General features: G+C 39.9%; 1 protein-coding gene across 16 annotated transcripts in view; it reads right to left on the reverse strand.

The window, feature by feature from the left end:
• Nucleotides 1-20183, reverse strand: part of TRIM2 (tripartite motif containing 2) — a 171179-nt gene that overhangs the window by 13757 nt on the left and 137239 nt on the right. For 14 of the 16 annotated variants that reach the window (XM_067736628.1, XM_067736625.1, XM_067736624.1 and 11 more), the window contains 4 exons: nt 9896-9999; nt 9486-9653; nt 2334-2514; nt 1213-1283 (listed from right to left, as the gene is read on the reverse strand). In XM_067736628.1, the coding sequence (XP_067592729.1) occupies nt 1213-1283; nt 2334-2514; nt 9486-9653; nt 9896-9999 (524 nt within the window). The remainder of the gene's footprint in view (nt 1-1212; nt 1284-2333; nt 2515-9485; nt 9654-9895; nt 10000-20183) is intronic. The other 2 variants (XM_067736620.1, XM_067736635.1) reach the window with 2 other exon arrangements.

Consider the following 20183-nt stretch of genomic DNA (forward strand, 5'->3'; position numbering starts at 1 on the left):
AAATTGTTTTTAAAGTTTTGTTGCTCAATGGTTGTCTCTAAGTGCAAACTTCAGTCATTGGCCTACCGCCTGGGCTGTTTTCTTATCCTCCCTCACATTTGAAATGCCTCACTTTAAAAAATTTAAATGAATTTCCTTACAAGGAAAACTTTATATCACTTCTGTAAGTGCAAACCAGTATGACTTGATGTAAACAGAAGGTAACTCTAAAAATATATACACAACACTTAAAAGAAAAATGTCTGCCAGTGCACTGCCCAGGACCACCTGGCCTCCCCTTCAATGGAACACACATCACACTTTGAGAAGCTTGGTCTAGAATGTCATTAAACATTTTCTCTTTTCGGTAAGTGAGACATTGGTTTTCAATCACTTTAGTATTTCCTGGTTTGCTCATAATAAAGGTCAAATCTCTCTTCTCTCCTCTACCTAGTAAGAAAGATGTACTACACTATTTGGGAGAGGGGGGTGGGCGTTGTTTTCTCAGGAACACCAAGTGTGTGAAAGGATTCTAAGATGTATGAAATACACTACATGAATGCATGCCAGGGCTATTTCCCTCCCCAAATCTGTTGCTGTAGCAGAGTCCTGATATCTAATTTTGTTTGAAAGGTCTTATAATGCAGAAAATTGAAGAAAGTGATCCATTTTAATTTACTGAATAGCCACGAAACGTTAAGCTTCAGAAAGTTCTGCCTCTCTAAGTTCAAGCAATTGCTTTTTTTTTTTTTTTTTTTTTTTGTGGTACGCGGGCCTCTCACTGTTGTGGCCTCTCCCATTGCGGAGCACAAGCTCCGGACGCACAAGCTCAGCGGCCATGGCTCACAGGCCTAGCTGCTCCGCGGCATGTGGGATCTTCCCGGACCGGGGCATGAACCCGTGTCCCCTGCATCGGCAGGCGAACTCTCAACCACTGCGCCACCAGGGAAGCCCCCAAGCAACTGCTTTTTTGAATTTCATTTTCAAGTTATCTCCATTTACACCAGTTTCAAATTAAAAAACTTATTGCCACCATATTTTGTTCACTTTTCTGACTCTCCAAAGTCTGTATGTCCAAATTAAAACCCGCATCTTTAAGGAGAAACAAAAATCTTCTCTTTTCGGCTACCTCCCCTAGGTCCTGTGTGTATATATGAGTGTTATGTTTTCTCCCAGACTGAGTCCTCAATAAAAACAGTTAAAAGTTAACAACAATCGATGTGTTTATGGTACCTTGACAGAATGATTATGGAAATCTGTAACAATAATCTCATTATTGCTATTTACAGCTGCGAAATGGGGACCTGAAATAAAGATAGGAAAAAATATGTGATGACCATAACAACTAAAATGATTACAACAACACAGTAGTTACGAAACTTCATATATTAACTTAGTTATTTAAGAAAGAACAAAGAATCGTAAACTCAGTCCTTGAAGGTCATTCAGCCTGACCTCTGGCTCCAGATAACATGAATTCGATAGCATTCTACACTTGTGGCTGTCTACTCTGCCTTCTTCCAGATCAAGCTAAGAGTTCCAGCAGCCCTCATGAAGTGGAATGAGCAATAAGCATCAGGAATCATTCTCCGCACCACCATCTGAAAGTCACATCTGCCAGCTTCCCTGATAGTCATATACGACCCTCAGCTCTCACCGAGGAGAGACATGGTAACTCTTAGCACCAATATGTAACATTTTTTTCAAGTAGAGCAGAAACCCACACTTTGTAATTTTGGGTGACATTCAGAACCTGGCAGAACTGGAGACAAAGCATAAAGAAAGGTTATGCAAATTAACACGAATTGCCAAAAGCATCCTTTCCAAAAGAAAATTAATCAACTGTTTTCAGCCTCTTCTTGCAGATGTAAAAAACGAAGTGATTGCAAAGTGGCACACCAGAAAAAGAAGGAAAAGAGACCGCCCTTCCTGTGCTTAGCAAATATTCTCAACTCCTGCTCTCGTATAATCACCTAGACAGGTGAAAAGTATTCTCATTCAGAAGCTCTTTAAATAAAGCTACAGCCAGGTGGAACCAGGAGGTTCTCCATGGTTCGTCAAACATTTTTATTTAAAAAACATTTCCTTAAAGCTTATATTTTATTTAATGTTAATATTCGAAGGTTAGACTTCTGAGTTGTAAACTGCCACCAATAAAAGCCACACACGGGCTGCAGTTGAACTTACTGTGGGCGGAGTCATTGAGCAGCATCTAACCATGCTTCCGCTTAGATTCCATCCCCAGTATCTTTCCCAAAGCCAGCAAAAACACTGGGGAGGAGGCGTCTTCAGCATGCTCCAACATCATGCAAATGTGAGCAGAAGAGGCATAAAAAAGGGGGTTTACATATTACCATCGAGTGTACCTGCAAACTGCCTGTCCCCATTTCCTCGGCTACCAAACCTGGTGACTATTTTCCCGTTTGGCTGGAAGATAAATACGCAGCACGCCTTGTTATCCACCACGATGATGTGCCCATTGCGGTCCACAGAAACTCCTTTGGGCCCCATCAGCTTTCCTGATCCGATTTTTGTCTGTTAGAAACAAGTGCAGAAATGAAGTTGAAAGCACTCCAGAACATGAAGACAGACACTGGTGTCAGCAAACATTTACTTGACTGTTCAAACAGAGGTGCACAGGGCCACAATGAGCGTCTGTCTTGGAAAACTGTCTTTGTCACCTCCATTATCTGTTACCGATATTTATAGGAAATCATTTTTTTAAGGAATCACTACCAAAATTGTTCTAGAATCTCCTTAACTAGGGCCACAGTTCCCTTGTAAAGAGGTAGTGTGGTATAGCAAGAGATCACCGAGTGAGGAGTAGGAAGACCGTCCCACACCTGTCACTTGCTTCGGACACACCTGATATAGCACAAATGGATTTAATTTTCTTAAGATTCAGATTCCTTATATATTAAAAACGTCAAAAAATGACATCAGTCACTTCCATTGATATTTCTGGAATATGTATTAAGTAAAATAAAGTAGGTAAAGTGTTTAGTGTAGAGCACAGCACATGTTAGGGAAGCAGTCATTAAAGGGAAGCAGTCACTGTCATTATTATATGTCGTAATTAATATCGAAATTCCGAGGCATCTGCCATTGAACTTTACTACAATTAAGTTCCACATGGGTGGGAATCATGTCTGTTTTATCCAGCACTGTGTACTCAGAGCCTAGCACACTTCTTGGTGCCTAACAGGTACTCAACAAATATTTGTTCAATATATTAACTTCCGAAGTCTAGCATTGTTACAGGTAATAATGATGATTGGTTCCAGTTTTCACAGTATTTTAAAATGACAAAAAAGCATTAGATTTCTATTAAACAATATGCATTTAAAATCTTACTCATTTTTCTGAATAGACTATAGTATGCATATAAATGTCTGTTTGTTGCAAAATACATGTCTTATACCTTTACTTTTCTACCTCCATCTTCTAGAGTATTTACAAAGTAGTACTTTACTCATTCACCCATTTGTTCACTAATTCTACAAACACTGATAGAGCACCCACTACATGGCACCTGGTAGACAAAGATGAGTTAGACACAGCGCCTACCCTCTTTTTTGAAGGACCTTTTTATGAAGGTCCTTTTATGGAGGTCCTTATGAAGGACCTTCAGATATATTACTGAACAAAGCAAGGTACAGAACAGTGAGTGGTCTGAGCCCATCTGTATTAAATATGTGCTTGTATGTATACATGTTCCTGGAAGAGAAGGTAAGAAACCAAATAGTGTTTATATCTTCCGAAGTGATATTAGTGAAGGTAGGAAAAACTCTTATTTTATACTTCTCTGTAGGCTTATTTGAAAAATCTATTTGCATGTGTTACTTTTTAACTTAAAAATTTAAACTTAAAAAAAATTACCTTCTCAAAGGTTCTGTTTTAGTCCCCTTACTTTCCCTCTCTCTGTTAATGCTGTCTGATAGGAATGTAATGTAAGCTACACATGTAACTTAAAGTTTGCTAGTAGCCACATCAAAAAACAGAAAAAGAAACAGGGAAAATTCATTTTAGTTATGTATTTATTTAACCCAGTATAACAAAAAGGTACCATTTCAATATGTAGTCAATATAAAAATTATTAATGTACTATTTTACATTCTTTTTAGGGGACTAAGTCTTTGAAATCCAGTGTGTATTTTACACTCACGGCACATCTCAATTCAGACCAGCCCCCTTTCAAGAACTCAGTATCCACATGTGGCTTGTGGCTACCATATTGGACAGCACAACTCTACACACTTCTAAAATCTCATTTATGCTATGGCATCAACTTTCACCTCCATGTGTAAGATTCTCAAATCCATATCTTTAGTCGTGGCCTATTTTACAGGTTATCACCTCAAACTCAACCAATGTCAAAACAAAAAACCAAAAAAAAAAAGATAAAAAAGAAACCCCAAACTAGCACCTCCTGATTTCCTAATTATTTTTGTGACACCACAGTTAGTCCAGTCGACCAGGATCAAACTTTCAAAGCAAAATTCATCCTTTCTTTCACCAGTTTGAACCTCAGTTTCCTCATCTATAAACTGGCAGCTATGTTATTTACCTCCTGGGTCGTGCAGATTCTGAAGGATAAAGGAGACTGTCAAGCACGATCTCCTTCTCTCCCACCCTATCCAGCTGACATTATACTTGACGCGCAGGATTATCTTCTTTCCCCCAAACACATGAAGATACGTGCAGAGAGAGTATGGAGAGAGGGATGGGGACCTTTCCACAGTGGAGGTTCAGACTTTGTAGGATCTTGTAAGTTTATAAATGACTGAGATTCAGATTTGATCTCTTTAGAATAAAGAGGTACATTTACTTAGGAAGGAAACACTGGCATTCTTGCAAGGGAATCTGTTGGTTAATTTAATTCTGATTTTGCAATCTAGCCCAAAGATCAGAGACTATAACATAATAGCTTGCAAAAATATATATATATACTTTCTTTCATGTCAGAATGGAAGATATGTCCGTAGAGATCAAAAGGAAGAGAGGAAACTCTTGAGTATTAACAAGAATATTATCACTACCTAATATTATGAACAGTGTTCGTTACTTAGAATGACTCAGCCATATAATACCAAGTGGATGATAACTATGTAGCATAAAAACAGAAAATAAGGGACCAGGGCCATTCTATTATATAATCAGAACTAGTGCACTTCTAAAAGAAAAAACTTAAATGTTGAACCAAAACCTCTTTTCCTTCCATTTCCTTTCATCACTCCCCGTTTAGCTGCAGTAGATTCTACCAAGGGAAATAAGACAATGTGTCCTGACAATGTGTCTGCCATCTTAAACAGAACAATAAGCCAGAATATTTTAGACCCTGGCTTTGGAAAAGTTAAATGAAAGTATTTAACTCAACAAATAGGTCCTTAAATTGAAGAGGGAAGAGATGAGATATTTTAGAATACGTGGTGGCCAGGGGTCTCTGCATCTGTTCTGGGGTCACAAAAGTTTCCTAGATGGAGGGAAGATGGAAAGGAAAAAATTCGAGGCAGAGAGGAATGAAAATCAGGGCTAAGAAATTGGTGAGTAAAAGAAAGAAAAGGAGATAAGAAATTATATCCCTAGAACTACTAGGAATAAATACAGAGAATCCACATTTGTGTTAAAAGTTTGTCTTTCTGAGCACCTGTTTAATTTTACTGAATTCCACCGAAGAAGAAAATAAGTCTCTCTCTGTTTATGGTCATGGCCATCAGACTTGGAGGAAATCCCATTAAACTACAAAAGTGTTTTCACTTGCTATCCTTTTACCCTTTGGGTTTTGATCAGTATCTATTAAAAAAAGGGAATATGATGAAACTACACCATATCCATTCCCCCAATCCTCTAGGGGGCATGAGTGTTCTTTCGTGTTTATTCCAATTGTTACCAACAGTATTCCAACTATCAGAATCCAGTTCTTCCAAGAAGAAAGGCTATTACATTTAGAACACTGAATCACTGAGTGAAAAATACTTAATTTAGGAAACGCTTCTCTCTTAAATATCAAACCTTTGTTTCAATTTAATATATTAGAGATAAAGTGTTTCAATAAAGTAGATATAAAACTGTTTCAGTAACTATTTTAGTGTTAGTTTCTAAATTTGAAAAAGACAGGTCATTGTTTTGCTAAGGTATGAAACCAGAACAAATGGGTTGTCTCCAAACTAAAAGGGTATTTTCAAGAGGTCGTTAAACAGTGTTCATTCTATTGATGTTAAAGCTGTCATATTTGGGTATGTCTTACCACAAATACAATTATGAAAACAGAAAAGAAGGGGAGGAAGTTAGAGATGCAGAAAGGCAAAAGAACTTCCTGTGTATATGGCCATCATACAGAGTCATCAAATCTCTAGTGGAACAAAACAAATCAATGACAATTGAAGATTCTTGTGCAATACGGTGGAATTAGAGATGACAGTTTTTATTCTCCTAGATTGAAAACATGCTGCCCCATGCAAAACAGAGGCTCCAACTTGAGGGTGAATAATTACATAAGTAACTTCTTTTAATGAAAATGATGAGGTGACTGTGGTGATCCAATGACTTTAAAAAGGAAAATATAAATTCCTCCAATAAGAGACTAATGAGTGAACTTCGTGTATCTTCTGAATTCCAGAATCGATTATGAAGAGTGTCATCTCTGTAAGTTTGGACAAAGAAGGAGTGACCACCAGGAGGTGGTATGAGGTCATGAAGCCAAAATCACAGCTGAACAAACAGACGTCATGTTTTGGGCAGGGTCATTAGAGGCACTGGAAAAGAACTCTTCTTCGATGCCTATTTCATACAAGGCACATATACAATCCAGAAATAAAATCTCATGTTACCCTTGCCCAAATCCTGTAAGACAGATTTTTTAAATCCAGATTTGAAATATGAGGCTATTGAGGCTCAAGGAAGTCATATAATTTGCCAAAGGCCAAACAGTTAATAAACCGTAGAGCTGGGATTCCAGTGGTTTGATCTGACTTAAAGCTCATGTTGTCAACAGAAAGAGAAGCCTGGAGGGGGAATGTGGAAGGCATAGTGAACACGGCCTTCAAAACACCTGTCAAAAAGTTTCATAATCTTCTTGTGAACAAATGTAGAAAATGGGCTGGATGACAATATTCTTTGATGACACCTTAGAAGAGAGATTTCTGTTGTCATCAAAGGGCTCTCTACTCTTCAGTGATTGACTGGATGAAGAAACAGAGGATGATGCTGGGAGTAACAGTAAGTGCATCAAATGATGGGATCCCTCCAAGTGTAGCTCACTCACATTTTCTCCATGAAGCTGGCCCCGGTTTTCTTTTCCCTCCAATTCCTATATCATATACTATAACACTATGGTTCTAGATTGTACCAAACAATTTATGATTGCTTAAAGGCTGACATGAATTGTTTTCTGTTATCTCTTGTGTATTTGTCTTTTTTCCTCAAAAGGCTTCTACATTTTTAAAAGGTAGGGACCATGTCTTATTAATTCTGTTTCTCCCATATCATCTATCACAGAAAGTACTGATAGATAGGAACTGAGAAAGTAGAAGGAACTTCATAAATGACAACTTGTAGGCTAATTTGGGAAATATAAATTGCCTCTTAATAACCTTTTCTAAAGGTTGTTGTTTTTCATTGAATTGAGGTAAACCTGACAGTATTAAAAAAAAAAAAAGCATTATCCATGACATTTACCACAGAACTAAAACAAATAATCCAAAACTTTATATGGAACCATAAAAGACCCAGAATTGCCAAAGCAATCCTGAGGAAAAAAACAAAGCAGGATGCATAACTCTCCCAGACTTCAGACAATACTACAAAGCTACAGCAATCAAGACAGTGTGGTATTGGTACAAAAGCAGACATACGGATCAATGGAACAGAATAGAGAGCCCAGAAATAAACCCATACACCTACAGTCAATTAATCTTCAACAAAGGAGGCCAGAGTGTAAAATGGGAAAAAGTCTCTTCAGCAAGTGGTGCTGGGAAAGTTGGACAGTCACATGTAAGTCAATGAAGTTAGAACACACCCTCACACCATACACAAAAATAAACTCAAAATGGCTTAAAGACTTAAATGTAAGACATGACACCATAAAACTCCTAGAAGAGAGCACAGGCAAAACATTCTCTGACATAAATTGTACCAATGTTTTCTTAGGTCAGTCTCCCAAGGCAATAGAAATAAAAACAGAAATAAACAAATGGGACCTAATCAAACTTAGAAGCTGTTTGCAGAGCAAAGGAAACTATAAAAACAAAAACAAAACAAAACAAAACAAAACAAAACCCCAAAAAGACAACCTACAGAATGGGAGAAAATATCAATATTTGCAAATGATGTGACTGACAAGGGCTTAATCTCCAAAATATACAAACAACTCACACAACTCAACAACAAAAAAACAAACAACCCAATTGAAAAATGCACAGAAGAACTTAATAGACATTTCTCCAAAGAAGACATACACATGGCCAGTAGGCACATGAAAAGATGCTCAACATCACTAATTATTAGAGAAATGCAAATCAAAACTGCAGTGAGGTACCACCTCACACTGGTCAGAATGGCCATCATTTAAAAGTCTACAAATAACAAATGCTGGAGAGGGTGTGGAGAAAATGGAACCCTCCTACACTGTTGGTGGGAATGTAAATTGGTGCAGCCACTATGGAAAACAGTATGGAGGTTCCTCAGAAAACTAAAAATAGAACTACCATATGATCCTGCAATCCCACTCCTGGGCATATACCCGGACAAAACTATAATTCAAAAAGATACATGCACCCCTATGTTCATAGCAGCACTACTCACAATAGCCAAGACATGGAAACAAACTAAATGTCCATCGACAGATGAATGGATAAAGAAGATGTGGTACATGTATACAATAAAATACTGCTCATCCATTAAAAAGAACAAAATAATGCCATCTGCAGCAACATGGATGTAACTAGAGATTATCATACTAAGTGAAGTAATTCAGAAAGAGAAAGACAAATACCATATGATATCACTTATATATGGAATCTGAAATATGGCACAAATGAACCTATCTATGAAACAGAAACAGACTCACAGACATAGAGAATAGAATTCCGGTTGCCAAGAAGGAGCAGGGGAGGGAGAGGGATGTACTGGGAGTTTGGAGTTAGCAGATGCAAACAATTACATTTAGAATGGATGAACAACAAGGTCTTACTGTACAGCACAAGGAACTATATCTAATCCCCTGGGATAAACTATAATGGAAAAGAATATTTTTTAAAATGTATAAAAGAAAGCAACTGAGCAAACTAATTGCTTTATAAAATGAAGCCACATTTAGGTTATACATGAGTAGATTTATGACAATGTCGTTGTGACTCTCACTTCATTAAACTTAGATGTAACGAAGTCAAGACGTCTTTACATATGAAAAACTGAATATTTTATTGGATCTAGATCCAAAGAAAAAGACAATTTCATCTTGTATTTCCTGTCCCTTCTCTCGACTGGCCAGTTGTAGTTAATCTTACCTTAAACTTCCCATCTGATGAGAAGATGCTAACCCATTTATTATCATAATCTGCAATGATTATGTCCCCACTGGGATGCACAGCTACTCCTGTGGGCCGCTGCAGCTGCCCGGGAGAGCGTCCTCGTATGCCAAAACGACTTTTGAACTGTCCATCATTGGAAAATATCTGGAAAACAAATTACATTCATTGGAATGTGAACTAGCATAGAAATGAGTGGGAAAGACAGGCAAGAACATCTGTCATAAGTACTACAGGTCAGAACATGCAAACTCTATTTGAAAAATAGCTTATATATACATCATAAGCTTCCCTTTCTTTCCTTGCATCTTAAGTCTTAAGTAGGAAACTATGCAGGTCTATCTATTTATCAGTGTAAGTGGTTAAAGGTAGACAGTTAGGGGCCATACCTGCACGCACTGGTTGTTACTGTCTGCAATTAATATCTTCCCATTTGTAGATGCTGCTACCCCTTGAAGATTTGTAAATTCCCCTTTATTTCTTCCTTTGGTTCCTGAAAATAAATGATAAAAGCACAGAAAATTAAACAATAGAGAGTTAGATTTCTCAGTTTCGGCAAGAGAACATTCAGTCTTCTATAGGTAGCCTGAGAATGCAATGTTTTTTTAAATTACACTTAAAAAAAAAGGGGAACCCCTCCCCTGACTTAATCCATATTCTACTAAACTTCTCTTCCAGACCAATTCTGTAAAGTCTTTGCAAAATCACCTTTCGAGGGGCAAATACCAATCTTCTCTTATTAAACTATAGCTGCATATTAACATGATTAAAATATATTTAGATTTCACAAAGACACAATTATAAAAACTAATGTTACAATTAAGGACACTTTATAGGAGCGGGCCTTATTTGGGAGCTCTGCCAAAATCCCACCCTCTCACTCAGCAGCTCTTAGACACCTGGACACTTGACTTTCAACACTTTTAACAAACTGTAAGGTCAGAGATGTTATAAAACTAGCGGGCTGATTTTCATACACTGGAGTGATTTATTTTCAAAGACTCGGTATCTCATAAGTTGTGTATCTTTCCTGTAAAAGATATCCTGACCATGTTTTCTAGATAAATAAATAAGAAAGGCAAAAGAAAATTAATTAATCCAAGTCATACTCTCATCCTTCTAGAGTTTCTTATGGAAGAGATGAAGCAGGTGAAAAAATAAAGCTAAGGTGACTACAGTTAACAGATGTTTGTTTTTGTTTCAAATGAAGTGTTTATAACTTATTTTAATAAGACCATGCAAATATGAACAGAAGGAACTTTGCTCAGAAATGACCAGGAAGTGGGCTTCCCTGGTGGCGCAGTGGTTGAGAGTCCGCCTGCCGATGCAGGGGACATGGGTTCGTGCCCCGATCCAGGAAGATCCCACATGCCGCAGAGCGGCTGGGCCCGTGAGCCATGGCCGCTGAGCCTGTGCGTCCAGAGCCTGTGCTCCTCAACGGGAGAGGCCACAACAGCGAGAGGCCCGCATACCGCAAAAAAAAAAAAAGAAATGATCAGGAAGGAGGTTTAAATTTTCATAGTTGGAGAGAGAGTGCTATGCCTCAGTTTTATCATTTCATTCATATTCAAAATAGCAACTTGATATTTGTTTTTAGACGTCAATGCAGGGCCTCAGGAAAGAGTAGAAAAGATATGCTGCCGATGGCCAATGTCAAGCCCGTGCTTAGCCTGCTTAGGAAACTGGTTTTTGCATTTAGGAAGTAAAACTGCGATATAACTAAACTCAGAACAAAATCAACAACAGAACTGCTGGGTGAACCATCTTATCACCTGGTTCTCACCAGACCCACAGGGTAGTTGCTTTATTGAGATCCTAGACCCTAACAAGATGACTCACCGCCTCTCTATCTCTTCCTAACATGAAACAAAACTCTGAGATCCAGATCCTCAAAAGAATGTCTTCTAGGTTGTAGGACAAACGATTCTACTTTATTTCAGATGTTTCAGCAGAGATGATCTTTGTACCTGATCTGCACAGAATCCCTATAGCATTCAAGTTCATGGGTTCAGCTAACACTCTAAAAATGGTGCGTTGGCATCTGTTGGTGGGTGGCAGGGTAAGGGGTGGTTGGCCCCTGAAGGAGGTATGTGCCCACTTTGTATTAGCTTTTGGTCATTCCTTCTGATGTCTGAGTAACACCTGGTTAACAGGTACAGCAAAACCGAAGGACCAGGAAAAGAAACAATTCTTCTAAAATACTCAGTTTATAAATACTTTTTAAAAGGTAGTGGGGGCAAGGCCAGGGTCTCTCAAGAATAAAAACTTAACTCATCAAAAACGATAAAGGGCTTCCCTGGTGGCGCAGTGGTTAAGAATCCACCTGCCAATGCAGGGGACATGGGTTCGAGCCCTGGTCCAGGAAGATCCCACATGTCGCGGAGTAACTAAGCCCATGTGTCACAGCTGCTGAGCCTGTGCTCTAGAGCACGTGAGCCACAACTACTGAAGCCCGCGTGCCTAGAGCCCGTGCTCAGCAACAAGAGAAGCCACCACAGTGAGAAGCCCACATACCACAACGAAGAGCAGCCCCTGCTCACCGCAAATGGAAAAAGCCTGCACGCAGCAACAAAGACCCAACGCAGCCAAAACAAAACAAAAAAAGGTTGATAAATAGAAGCATGGAAATTATTAGTGAGATGAAGAACTGAGGACCAAATAAAGAAACATAATAAAAAAGAGTCCTACCAGTGAGACTGGAGAAGAATTGACTGTAAAGAAAAACCCAGGCTGTTCTAGATCCTGCTTTTGTAAAATTGGAAGTGCACCCATGGCTCAGAGGACATACAGGCAGGGGAAAGAAATGCTGAAAACGGGGAGGGGAGTAAGAAGCACCTGCACAGAGTACATGAGCATTGGTCTGCTGTCCTTAAACCTGCCTGCTGCCCTCTTCTGTTTAAACTTTGGTCCATCCTGCTAAGGACAAAGCCTATTCTATTCAGAGAAGGCTCTGCAGGCAGCAGCAGTTGAGTTTTGAAATGAAAGGAAAAATGGAGACACGTGCTTTAGTAGAAGTTCAGGGGTGCCTTAGCCAAAAAGATTTAATTGTCCTTTGGAAAACATAGAGGTGATGCTGAAGGAAAATATATGAGCAAAAAACACTAGCACTTTTTTTTTCTCTGCAGAAATAAACACACACTTTTGAGTGTCAGTATAAATGGGAAAGAATTGTACTTGGGGGTATAATTTTAAAACTTGGGAAGACATTTAGTTGGACTCTATCAGTACCATTTGGACCAAGGAGAAGGAAGATTCTGCCCAGTTTGAAATGAATGTGAGGATGCTCAGTAACTGCCATGAGAGCAACACATCTACATTGCAGAGGACCACACTCCAAGCTCCAGGCTGATGCATTGGCCCCCCTGTTATTCTTGGTCTCGAGTTAACTAGAGCTTGAGTCTGCTGCCCCACATGTAAATAAAAAATCACAGGGTTGGAGGCACATCTGTTAGTCCCAGATTGCTTACATACTTTTGAAAGAGCTAGATGCAACAGGCATTGCCACTTAAATTTTATATTTGTTTTAAAAAATCTTTCTCTTTTAGCCACAGGGCTCGGTTTCCAAATAGCTGGGGTTGGCATTTTCGTAACAACACTTGATTCTTATGAGCATCTTTTGTCCTGTCAGAGCTATTGATCATCATTTTTCTTTTTTTTCACAAAAAACTCTATTTGTGTTTTTTTAAGTACAGCAGGAACATAGTGTTACTCCTAAGGATTAAAGGAAATCCACCAGCATACTCTTGAGGGACAATTAATGCTGACTATTTTTACTAGCAATTAAACTAGAAAAATCTTAATGTTGAGTAATGATGCAGAACTACAGCATAGTATCATTACACTGAAATGCCCGAAGTCCAAGTGTTTGTAAAGTGTCTTGGGACCAAAATAAAAGTGTCTTGCGACCAAAATAAAATAACAGAAATTGCAGAAGTTAGAAATAATTTGGGGTCATGCATCCCTCTTCAAAATATTTAGTAAATACTATTTAGTCTATAGAAAATTTCCCCACCCTCCACAAAGTATTCTAAATAATGAAAACTAGTTCTTTCATAACAAATATAAATGTAACATAAAACATATACAGTAGTTATAAAACCTTTTCCTGTCTACTCTGATGTAAAAGATTTCACTTGATGGTTAGATTTTGGCTAGTAAAATGAGTAATGTGAGTTTTAAAAGTAATTATAAACAATTTGACAACAATTCCATAAGATAATTACACTTGTTTTCCCCAGACTTCCCAGATTTTAAACTAGCCTATGAAGCACAGAGTGAATTTTCAAACCAACAGCTTCTTATCTGTGCTCCTGCCCTTGCCTCCAGGAAGATGACAGAGGTAAGGTAATAAGTCCCTGGATTGAAATAGGGGATCAATAACTGTAAATTTCCTCTCACCCCCACTCCAACTTAGTAAGAAAATTAATGCTAAATGAAGCTAGATACTTAGAATGGGATAATGCAAGAGGATGAAATTGAGCCAAACATAGGGTCTAACACGGGATCTTTAACCAAGTACGTGTTAACGTATGTTTGCTGAATGGATGGGTCCCTAAATGAATTATTAATGACTGAGTAAATTACAACCCACATTACATCATGGGAAAAGGAAGTGTTCAGTAATATTTATAGCACTTTCATATACATTCTCTTGTGCACTCCCTATAACAATCCCAAGAGTTAGCAGGATAAATATTATCATTCCATTTTATAGATGAGAAATTGAAGCTAGGCATATCACAAAGGTAGGGAAGAGACAGAGCAAAGAATAAAACCTGGTTCTCCCGACCCTTTATATATTTTTTAAATACACACATTGCTTCTAATTGGACCTTAGGATATCAGGTTTCTGAGGTGAGGATAATTACCCTTTGGGTTCACATGGATCATGCTTTCTCCATTAAATCTTTCAGAAAACTCCATTTTAACTGGTTCACTGTCTCCCTCACTAAACTATGAGCTCCCTGGGGGACGAGGCAACATCTGTCCTGTTCTCTGTTGCATCCTACAACACAGCGGAGTGCCTGACACTCATAACAGTGGCATCATTTTACATTTGAAATCCAAGAGGAGTTTCCAAGGATGAGATTCTCAAGGGGTGGGGACAGGGTTCCTATAATGACCTCAGATGCCAAATTAGCATGCTCTCCCTTCCTTTTAGGCAGGGAAGGTGATGGTTTGCAGAGATGAGGCAGGGAAGAGGGGCGTAGAATATCACACCTTCCTGTAAAGCCTCTGAACTCATGCTAAGTGATTTTACACATCCATTTGCTATGACAAGAGAGCACACTGAGCTAGAGTACAAATGAGCGGTTCATTCAACACATCCCAAGGATTCATTAAGGTATGGTGGATGAATTGCATAATTTGAAACAATTCATCTGTAATTCTTTCACTCCCTCCCACCTCTTCAGGCTTCCCCGTTGTTCAATGATTTTTTTAGTAGCTGACAAAACCAGCTCATGGCTTCTAGTCAGCAAACTCTGACAGTGCAGGGAAAAATAATCCCCGCGTTTCAAGGAATCAACACATGCTCTAAGCCACTTCCCTACACTCCTTCAGGACTGTTTTGCAATTCAATATTAGAGTAAGACAATAACTCATTCACAGTGGGCATGCATTATGTTTTCAGGTGTGGGAGATGTCATATATCTTAACTTTGGAAAACCACAGTAGTTAAAGGACATTTTAGATGAAGAGAAATCGTCGTGCAATTAAAAAGGCAGGGGCATCAGAGTTACAGGTGGCTTGGGTTCCTTCCTGGGCTCTCCTGAGCCTCCATTCCTTCAAAGCTAAGGATGATTATATGTTGTCCTGGTAATTTGGCTCTTGAGGGGCAGGGGCTGTAGGGCTGGGGGAGGAGCTCTGATTTGTAGCATTGGTCCGATTCTATTGTGTAAATACTACCATCACGGCTGATTTCAACGAATTCAGTAAAGATGCAGATACAAAATTAACATACAAAGTTCAGTAGCGTTTCTATACACTAACAATGAATTTTCTGAAAAAGAAACAAAGATGTTGATCTCCCTGATAATAGCATCAAAAGCAATAAAATACTTAAGAATAAATTTAACCAAGGAGTTTGTGAAAGATCTCTACTCTGAAAACTACAAGATATTGAAAGAAATTGAAAAAGACACAAATAAGTGGAAAGGTATTCTGTGTTCATGGACTGGAAGAATTAATATTGTTAAAATGGTAATACTACCAAAAGCCATCTATAGATTCAATGAAATTCCTATCAAGATTCCAATGGCAATCTTTACAGAAGTAGAAATAACATTCCTAAAATTTATATGGAACCACAAAAGACCCTGAACAGCCAAAGAAATTCTGAGAAAGAACAAAGCAGGGAGGCATCACACTCCCTGATTTCAAGCTATAATATAAGGTTATAGTAATCAAAACAGTATGGTACTGGCATAAAAACAAACAGACCCACGTAACAGAATCAAGAGCCAAGAAAATTACCCAAATATATACAGTCAACTAATATTTTGACAAGGGAGCCAAGAATACTCAAGAGAGAAAAAACTTCGTGCTAGGATAATAGAATATTCACATAAAAGAACGAAACTGGGGGCTTCCCTGGTGGTGCAGTGGTTGAGAGTCCACCTGCCGATGCAGGGGACACGGGTTCGTGTCCCGGTCCGGGAAGATCCCACATGCCTCGGAGCAGCTAGGCCCGTGAGCCATGGCCGCTGAGCTTGTGCGTCCGGAGCTTGTGCTCCGCAATGGGAGAGGCTACAACAGTGAGAGGCCCACGTACTGCAAAAAAAAAAAAAAGAACGAAACTGGACCCCTGTCTTACACTATTGACAAAAATTAACTTGAAATGGATTAAATATAAGACCTGAAACCAGGTCTAATTTCTTCCTGGAAGAAAACAGGAATAGAGTTCCCTGACTCAAGCTTTGGTAACGATTTTTTGGATATGACACCTAAAGCACAAGCAAGGAAAGCAAAAATAAACAAGTGAAACTATACCAACTAAAACACTTCTGTCAATGAGCAAAAGAAACTATCAGTAATGTGAAAAGGACTTCCCTGGTGGCGCAGTGGTTAAGAATCCGCCTGGCAATGCAGGGGACATGGCTTCGATCCCTGGTCCAGGAAGATCCCACATGCCGTGAAGCAACTAAGCCCGTGCACCACAACTACTGAGCCTGCGCACTACAGCCCACGAGCCGCAATCACTGAAGCCCACAAGCCACAGCTACTGAAGCCCATGTGCCTAGATCCCATGCTCCAAACAAGAGAAGCTACCGCAACGAGAAGCCTGCACACTGCAACAAAGAGTAGTCCCAGCTCACCGCAACTAGAGAAAGCCCGCGCGCAGCAACGAAGACCCAATGCAGCCAAAAGTAAAATAAAATAAATTTATAAAAATAATGTGAAAAGACAGCCTACAGGATGGGCAAAAATATTTGCACACCATATATCTGATAAGGGGTTAATATCTAAAATACATAAAGAACTCATACAATTCAGTAGCAGAAAACTAAATAATCCAATTAAAAAATGGGAAAAGGACCAGAATAGACATTTTTCCAAAGAAGATTCACCAAAGGCCACATGAAAAGATGCTCAACATCACTAGTCATTAGGGAAATGCAAATTAAAAACACAACAAGATACCACCTCATGCCTGTGAGAATGGTCATCAACAAAAAGACAAGAGATAAAAAATGCTGGCATGGATGTGGACTGTTGGTCCTTGTGCACTGTTGGTGGGATGGTAAATTGGTACAGCCGCTATGGAAAACAGTATAAAAGACCTTTGAAAATTAAAAATAGAGCTACCATATGATCCAGCTATTCTACTTCTGGGTATTTTTGCATAGGAAACAAAAACCCTAACTCGAAAAGATACATGCACCCACATGTTCACAGAAGCACTATTTACAACAGCCAAGACATGGAAGCAACCTAAGTGTCCATCGATGGATGAATGCATAAAGAAGTTGTGGGCCGTGCGTGTATGAACATTATTCAACCATAACAGGGAGAAAAATCCTACCGTTTGCAACAACATGGGTGGACCTTGAATGTATTATGCTAAGTGAAATAAGTCAGACAGAAAATGACAAATACTGTATGATCTCACTTATATGTGGAGTCTTAAAAAAAACCAAACTCAGAAAAGAGATCAGACTTGGGGTTCAGAGGTGGAGGGTTGCAGATGGGCAACTGGAGGTGAAGTAACTTCCCCAACTGCATGGGTAGGAAAGTGGCAGTGCTGGGGCTGGAACCCAAGGCTGTGTAGCCTCCGAGGCCACAGCTGTAACCATTCACTCTTCTACCTCACGCCCCTACATCACTCAAGTCAAAGCTGGAAGTTCAATTTGGTCCTCAATTCCTGCGCTCTCCCTCCTAAGCGTGTTATAAATCTGCCACGTCCTCTCTACTCCAGCGCATCACTCTTAGTTCTGGCACTTGTAACAGCTCACATGGACTACTGCAACAGGAAGCAGCTCCCTGCTTCCCGGGGCACACTGTCAGTAGATCCCCTATAATGTCCCCAGCCTCTTTAAAAATCAGTGTCTCAGCAAGTCACTACATTACATTACACTGTTCAGTGCCTCCCCATCACCCACATGGTTCTCAAACCTCAGCGTGCAGAAGCATCGTGGAGCTGGTAGAATGCAGATTCCTGGTCCCTCTCCCAGAGATTCTGATTCTGTAAATGCAGTACGGAATTCAGGAATTCTCATTTTTACCAAGTACCCCAAGGAATTCAAGTGCTTTATGGGAAACACAGGTATACAGAACAAAGTCTCAGCTCCTTTGCAAGGAAACAGAACCTCTTCTCTGCTATCTTACTTCGTTTAACACTCCAGGTAATGGAATCATTTACAGTTCCTCGAAACTACTTAGTTTCTCATCTTCTTTCCCTTCATCTAAACCTCCCTTTTCCTCCTTTCATCTGACAGACTCTTTCTCTTTCAAGGCCAGCTTTGGTTTAGATATCATCTCTAGATCCCTCCTTAACTCCCTGCTGCTTGCCAGCCTCATCCCCCACCCCACCCCAGCCTCTGAAGGTACGCGTACTGAAGGTACCACATTTGTCACACGCCTGTCCCCTTCCAGACTATGGCCTCCTCTAGGTCAGGGTCAGAATCTCACCCCTCCCTTTATACCAGGACCCAGCCACGTATGAGGCACATAGTAGAAGCTCAAACAGCAGGGGCCCATCTAACTACAGGGCTGGATAATCAGGGAGGAAGGTGAAAACGTGAGTCAAAATTACCCCTGGAAATCCTTTATATCGCACAGAAAGTGATGGTTCCCTTTCACAAATACACAAAATTAACACACGTTATTTAAGGTTGTTAAATGAATCCTGATACATGTTTTATGAAAACTATGTAGCTTACGACATGAAATCAGGGCCTCAAGAAGCTCAGTATGTGGGACCAGTTGAGGGAACAGCAGAACCCCAGTTGCCAGCTTATGTGTGTAGCTGGATTTGAATGAATTCTGACTTCAGTACATGCAGAGGGGGAACTGTTCTAATCATGAATGTTCCAGTATCATGGAACAATCACCTAACAACCTGACTGTACAGTACAGACAAGCTTAGAGTCCTAAAACAAAGCTATAACTGTAAAAGAAAGTTGAACTCTTCTAATTATTTATATAAACTCTCCCCATATGTAGCCAACAGTATAGATTTTGAAAAGACAGGTTCTTAGAAGGCCAGTACTGTTTGTCTAATACTGCCTAGCACAGTCCTGTGCATGGGAATACATGTGATGATTGCCCTTGAGCTTGGTGCTTTGTTGCCTGGTCTGTGTGTCCCTGGGCTTCAAAACTGGAATCTGACAGTGGTGAGCAGGAAGTTAAATCATGCAGTAAGTCATGACTTGATTCGATTCAAATAGGCAAAGTACTTAGGCAAAGTGCTCTTGTGGGTTGGGGATTATAAATGATTAAAGATGTCATCTTTGACCTCAAGTAATGCGTAATATCATCAGGAAATAAGACCTCAGCAGAAATAATAATCCACCACAGTGGATTCTAAAATACAAGGTGAGACTTGAGGGAAGGATAGAATTGGGGAAAGAATTCATGGATGGAGGTACCCAGGTGTGAAAGCATAGAGGGTGTTCAAGGAGCTGTGGACTCCAACACTCACCTGTCCAGCTCCTCTCCCCAGTGCCCCCGCCACTTTCCACCCCTCCGACCTTTGTTCCCCCTGCATCTTCTCATGGATGTGTCCCCCCTAAAACATTAATCACGTTCACTCCTCTTCCCCTTGCCTTTGTCCTCCACACTGGTAGCTTGCCCAGGATGCCATTTCAACTTGGATAAGTTGTATTGGTCCTTCACGTCTGGTTTAAATTCCTTCTCCTAATCCATGCTATTAGTATTGTGGCCTCTCCCATTGCGGAGCACAGGCTCCGGACGTGCAGGCACAGCGGCCATGGCTCACGGGCCTAGCCGCTCCACGGCATGTGGGATCTTCCCGGACTGGGGCACGAACCCGTGTCCCCTGCATCAGCAGGCAGGCTCTCAACCTCTGCGCCACCAGGGAAGCCCTGGAGTTAAGATCTTTAAAGGTGATTGACTTAAAATGAGGCCATTAGGGTGAGGTCCTAACCCAATATGACTGGTGTCTTTCTAAGAAGAGGAAGAAACACCAGGGGTGTGCGTGCACAGAGGGACAACCAT

Source organism: Pseudorca crassidens, chromosome 4 (genome assembly GCF_039906515.1).
Source record: "Pseudorca crassidens isolate mPseCra1 chromosome 4, mPseCra1.hap1, whole genome shotgun sequence".
Classification (NCBI taxonomy): Eukaryota; Metazoa; Chordata; class Mammalia; order Artiodactyla; family Delphinidae; genus Pseudorca; species Pseudorca crassidens.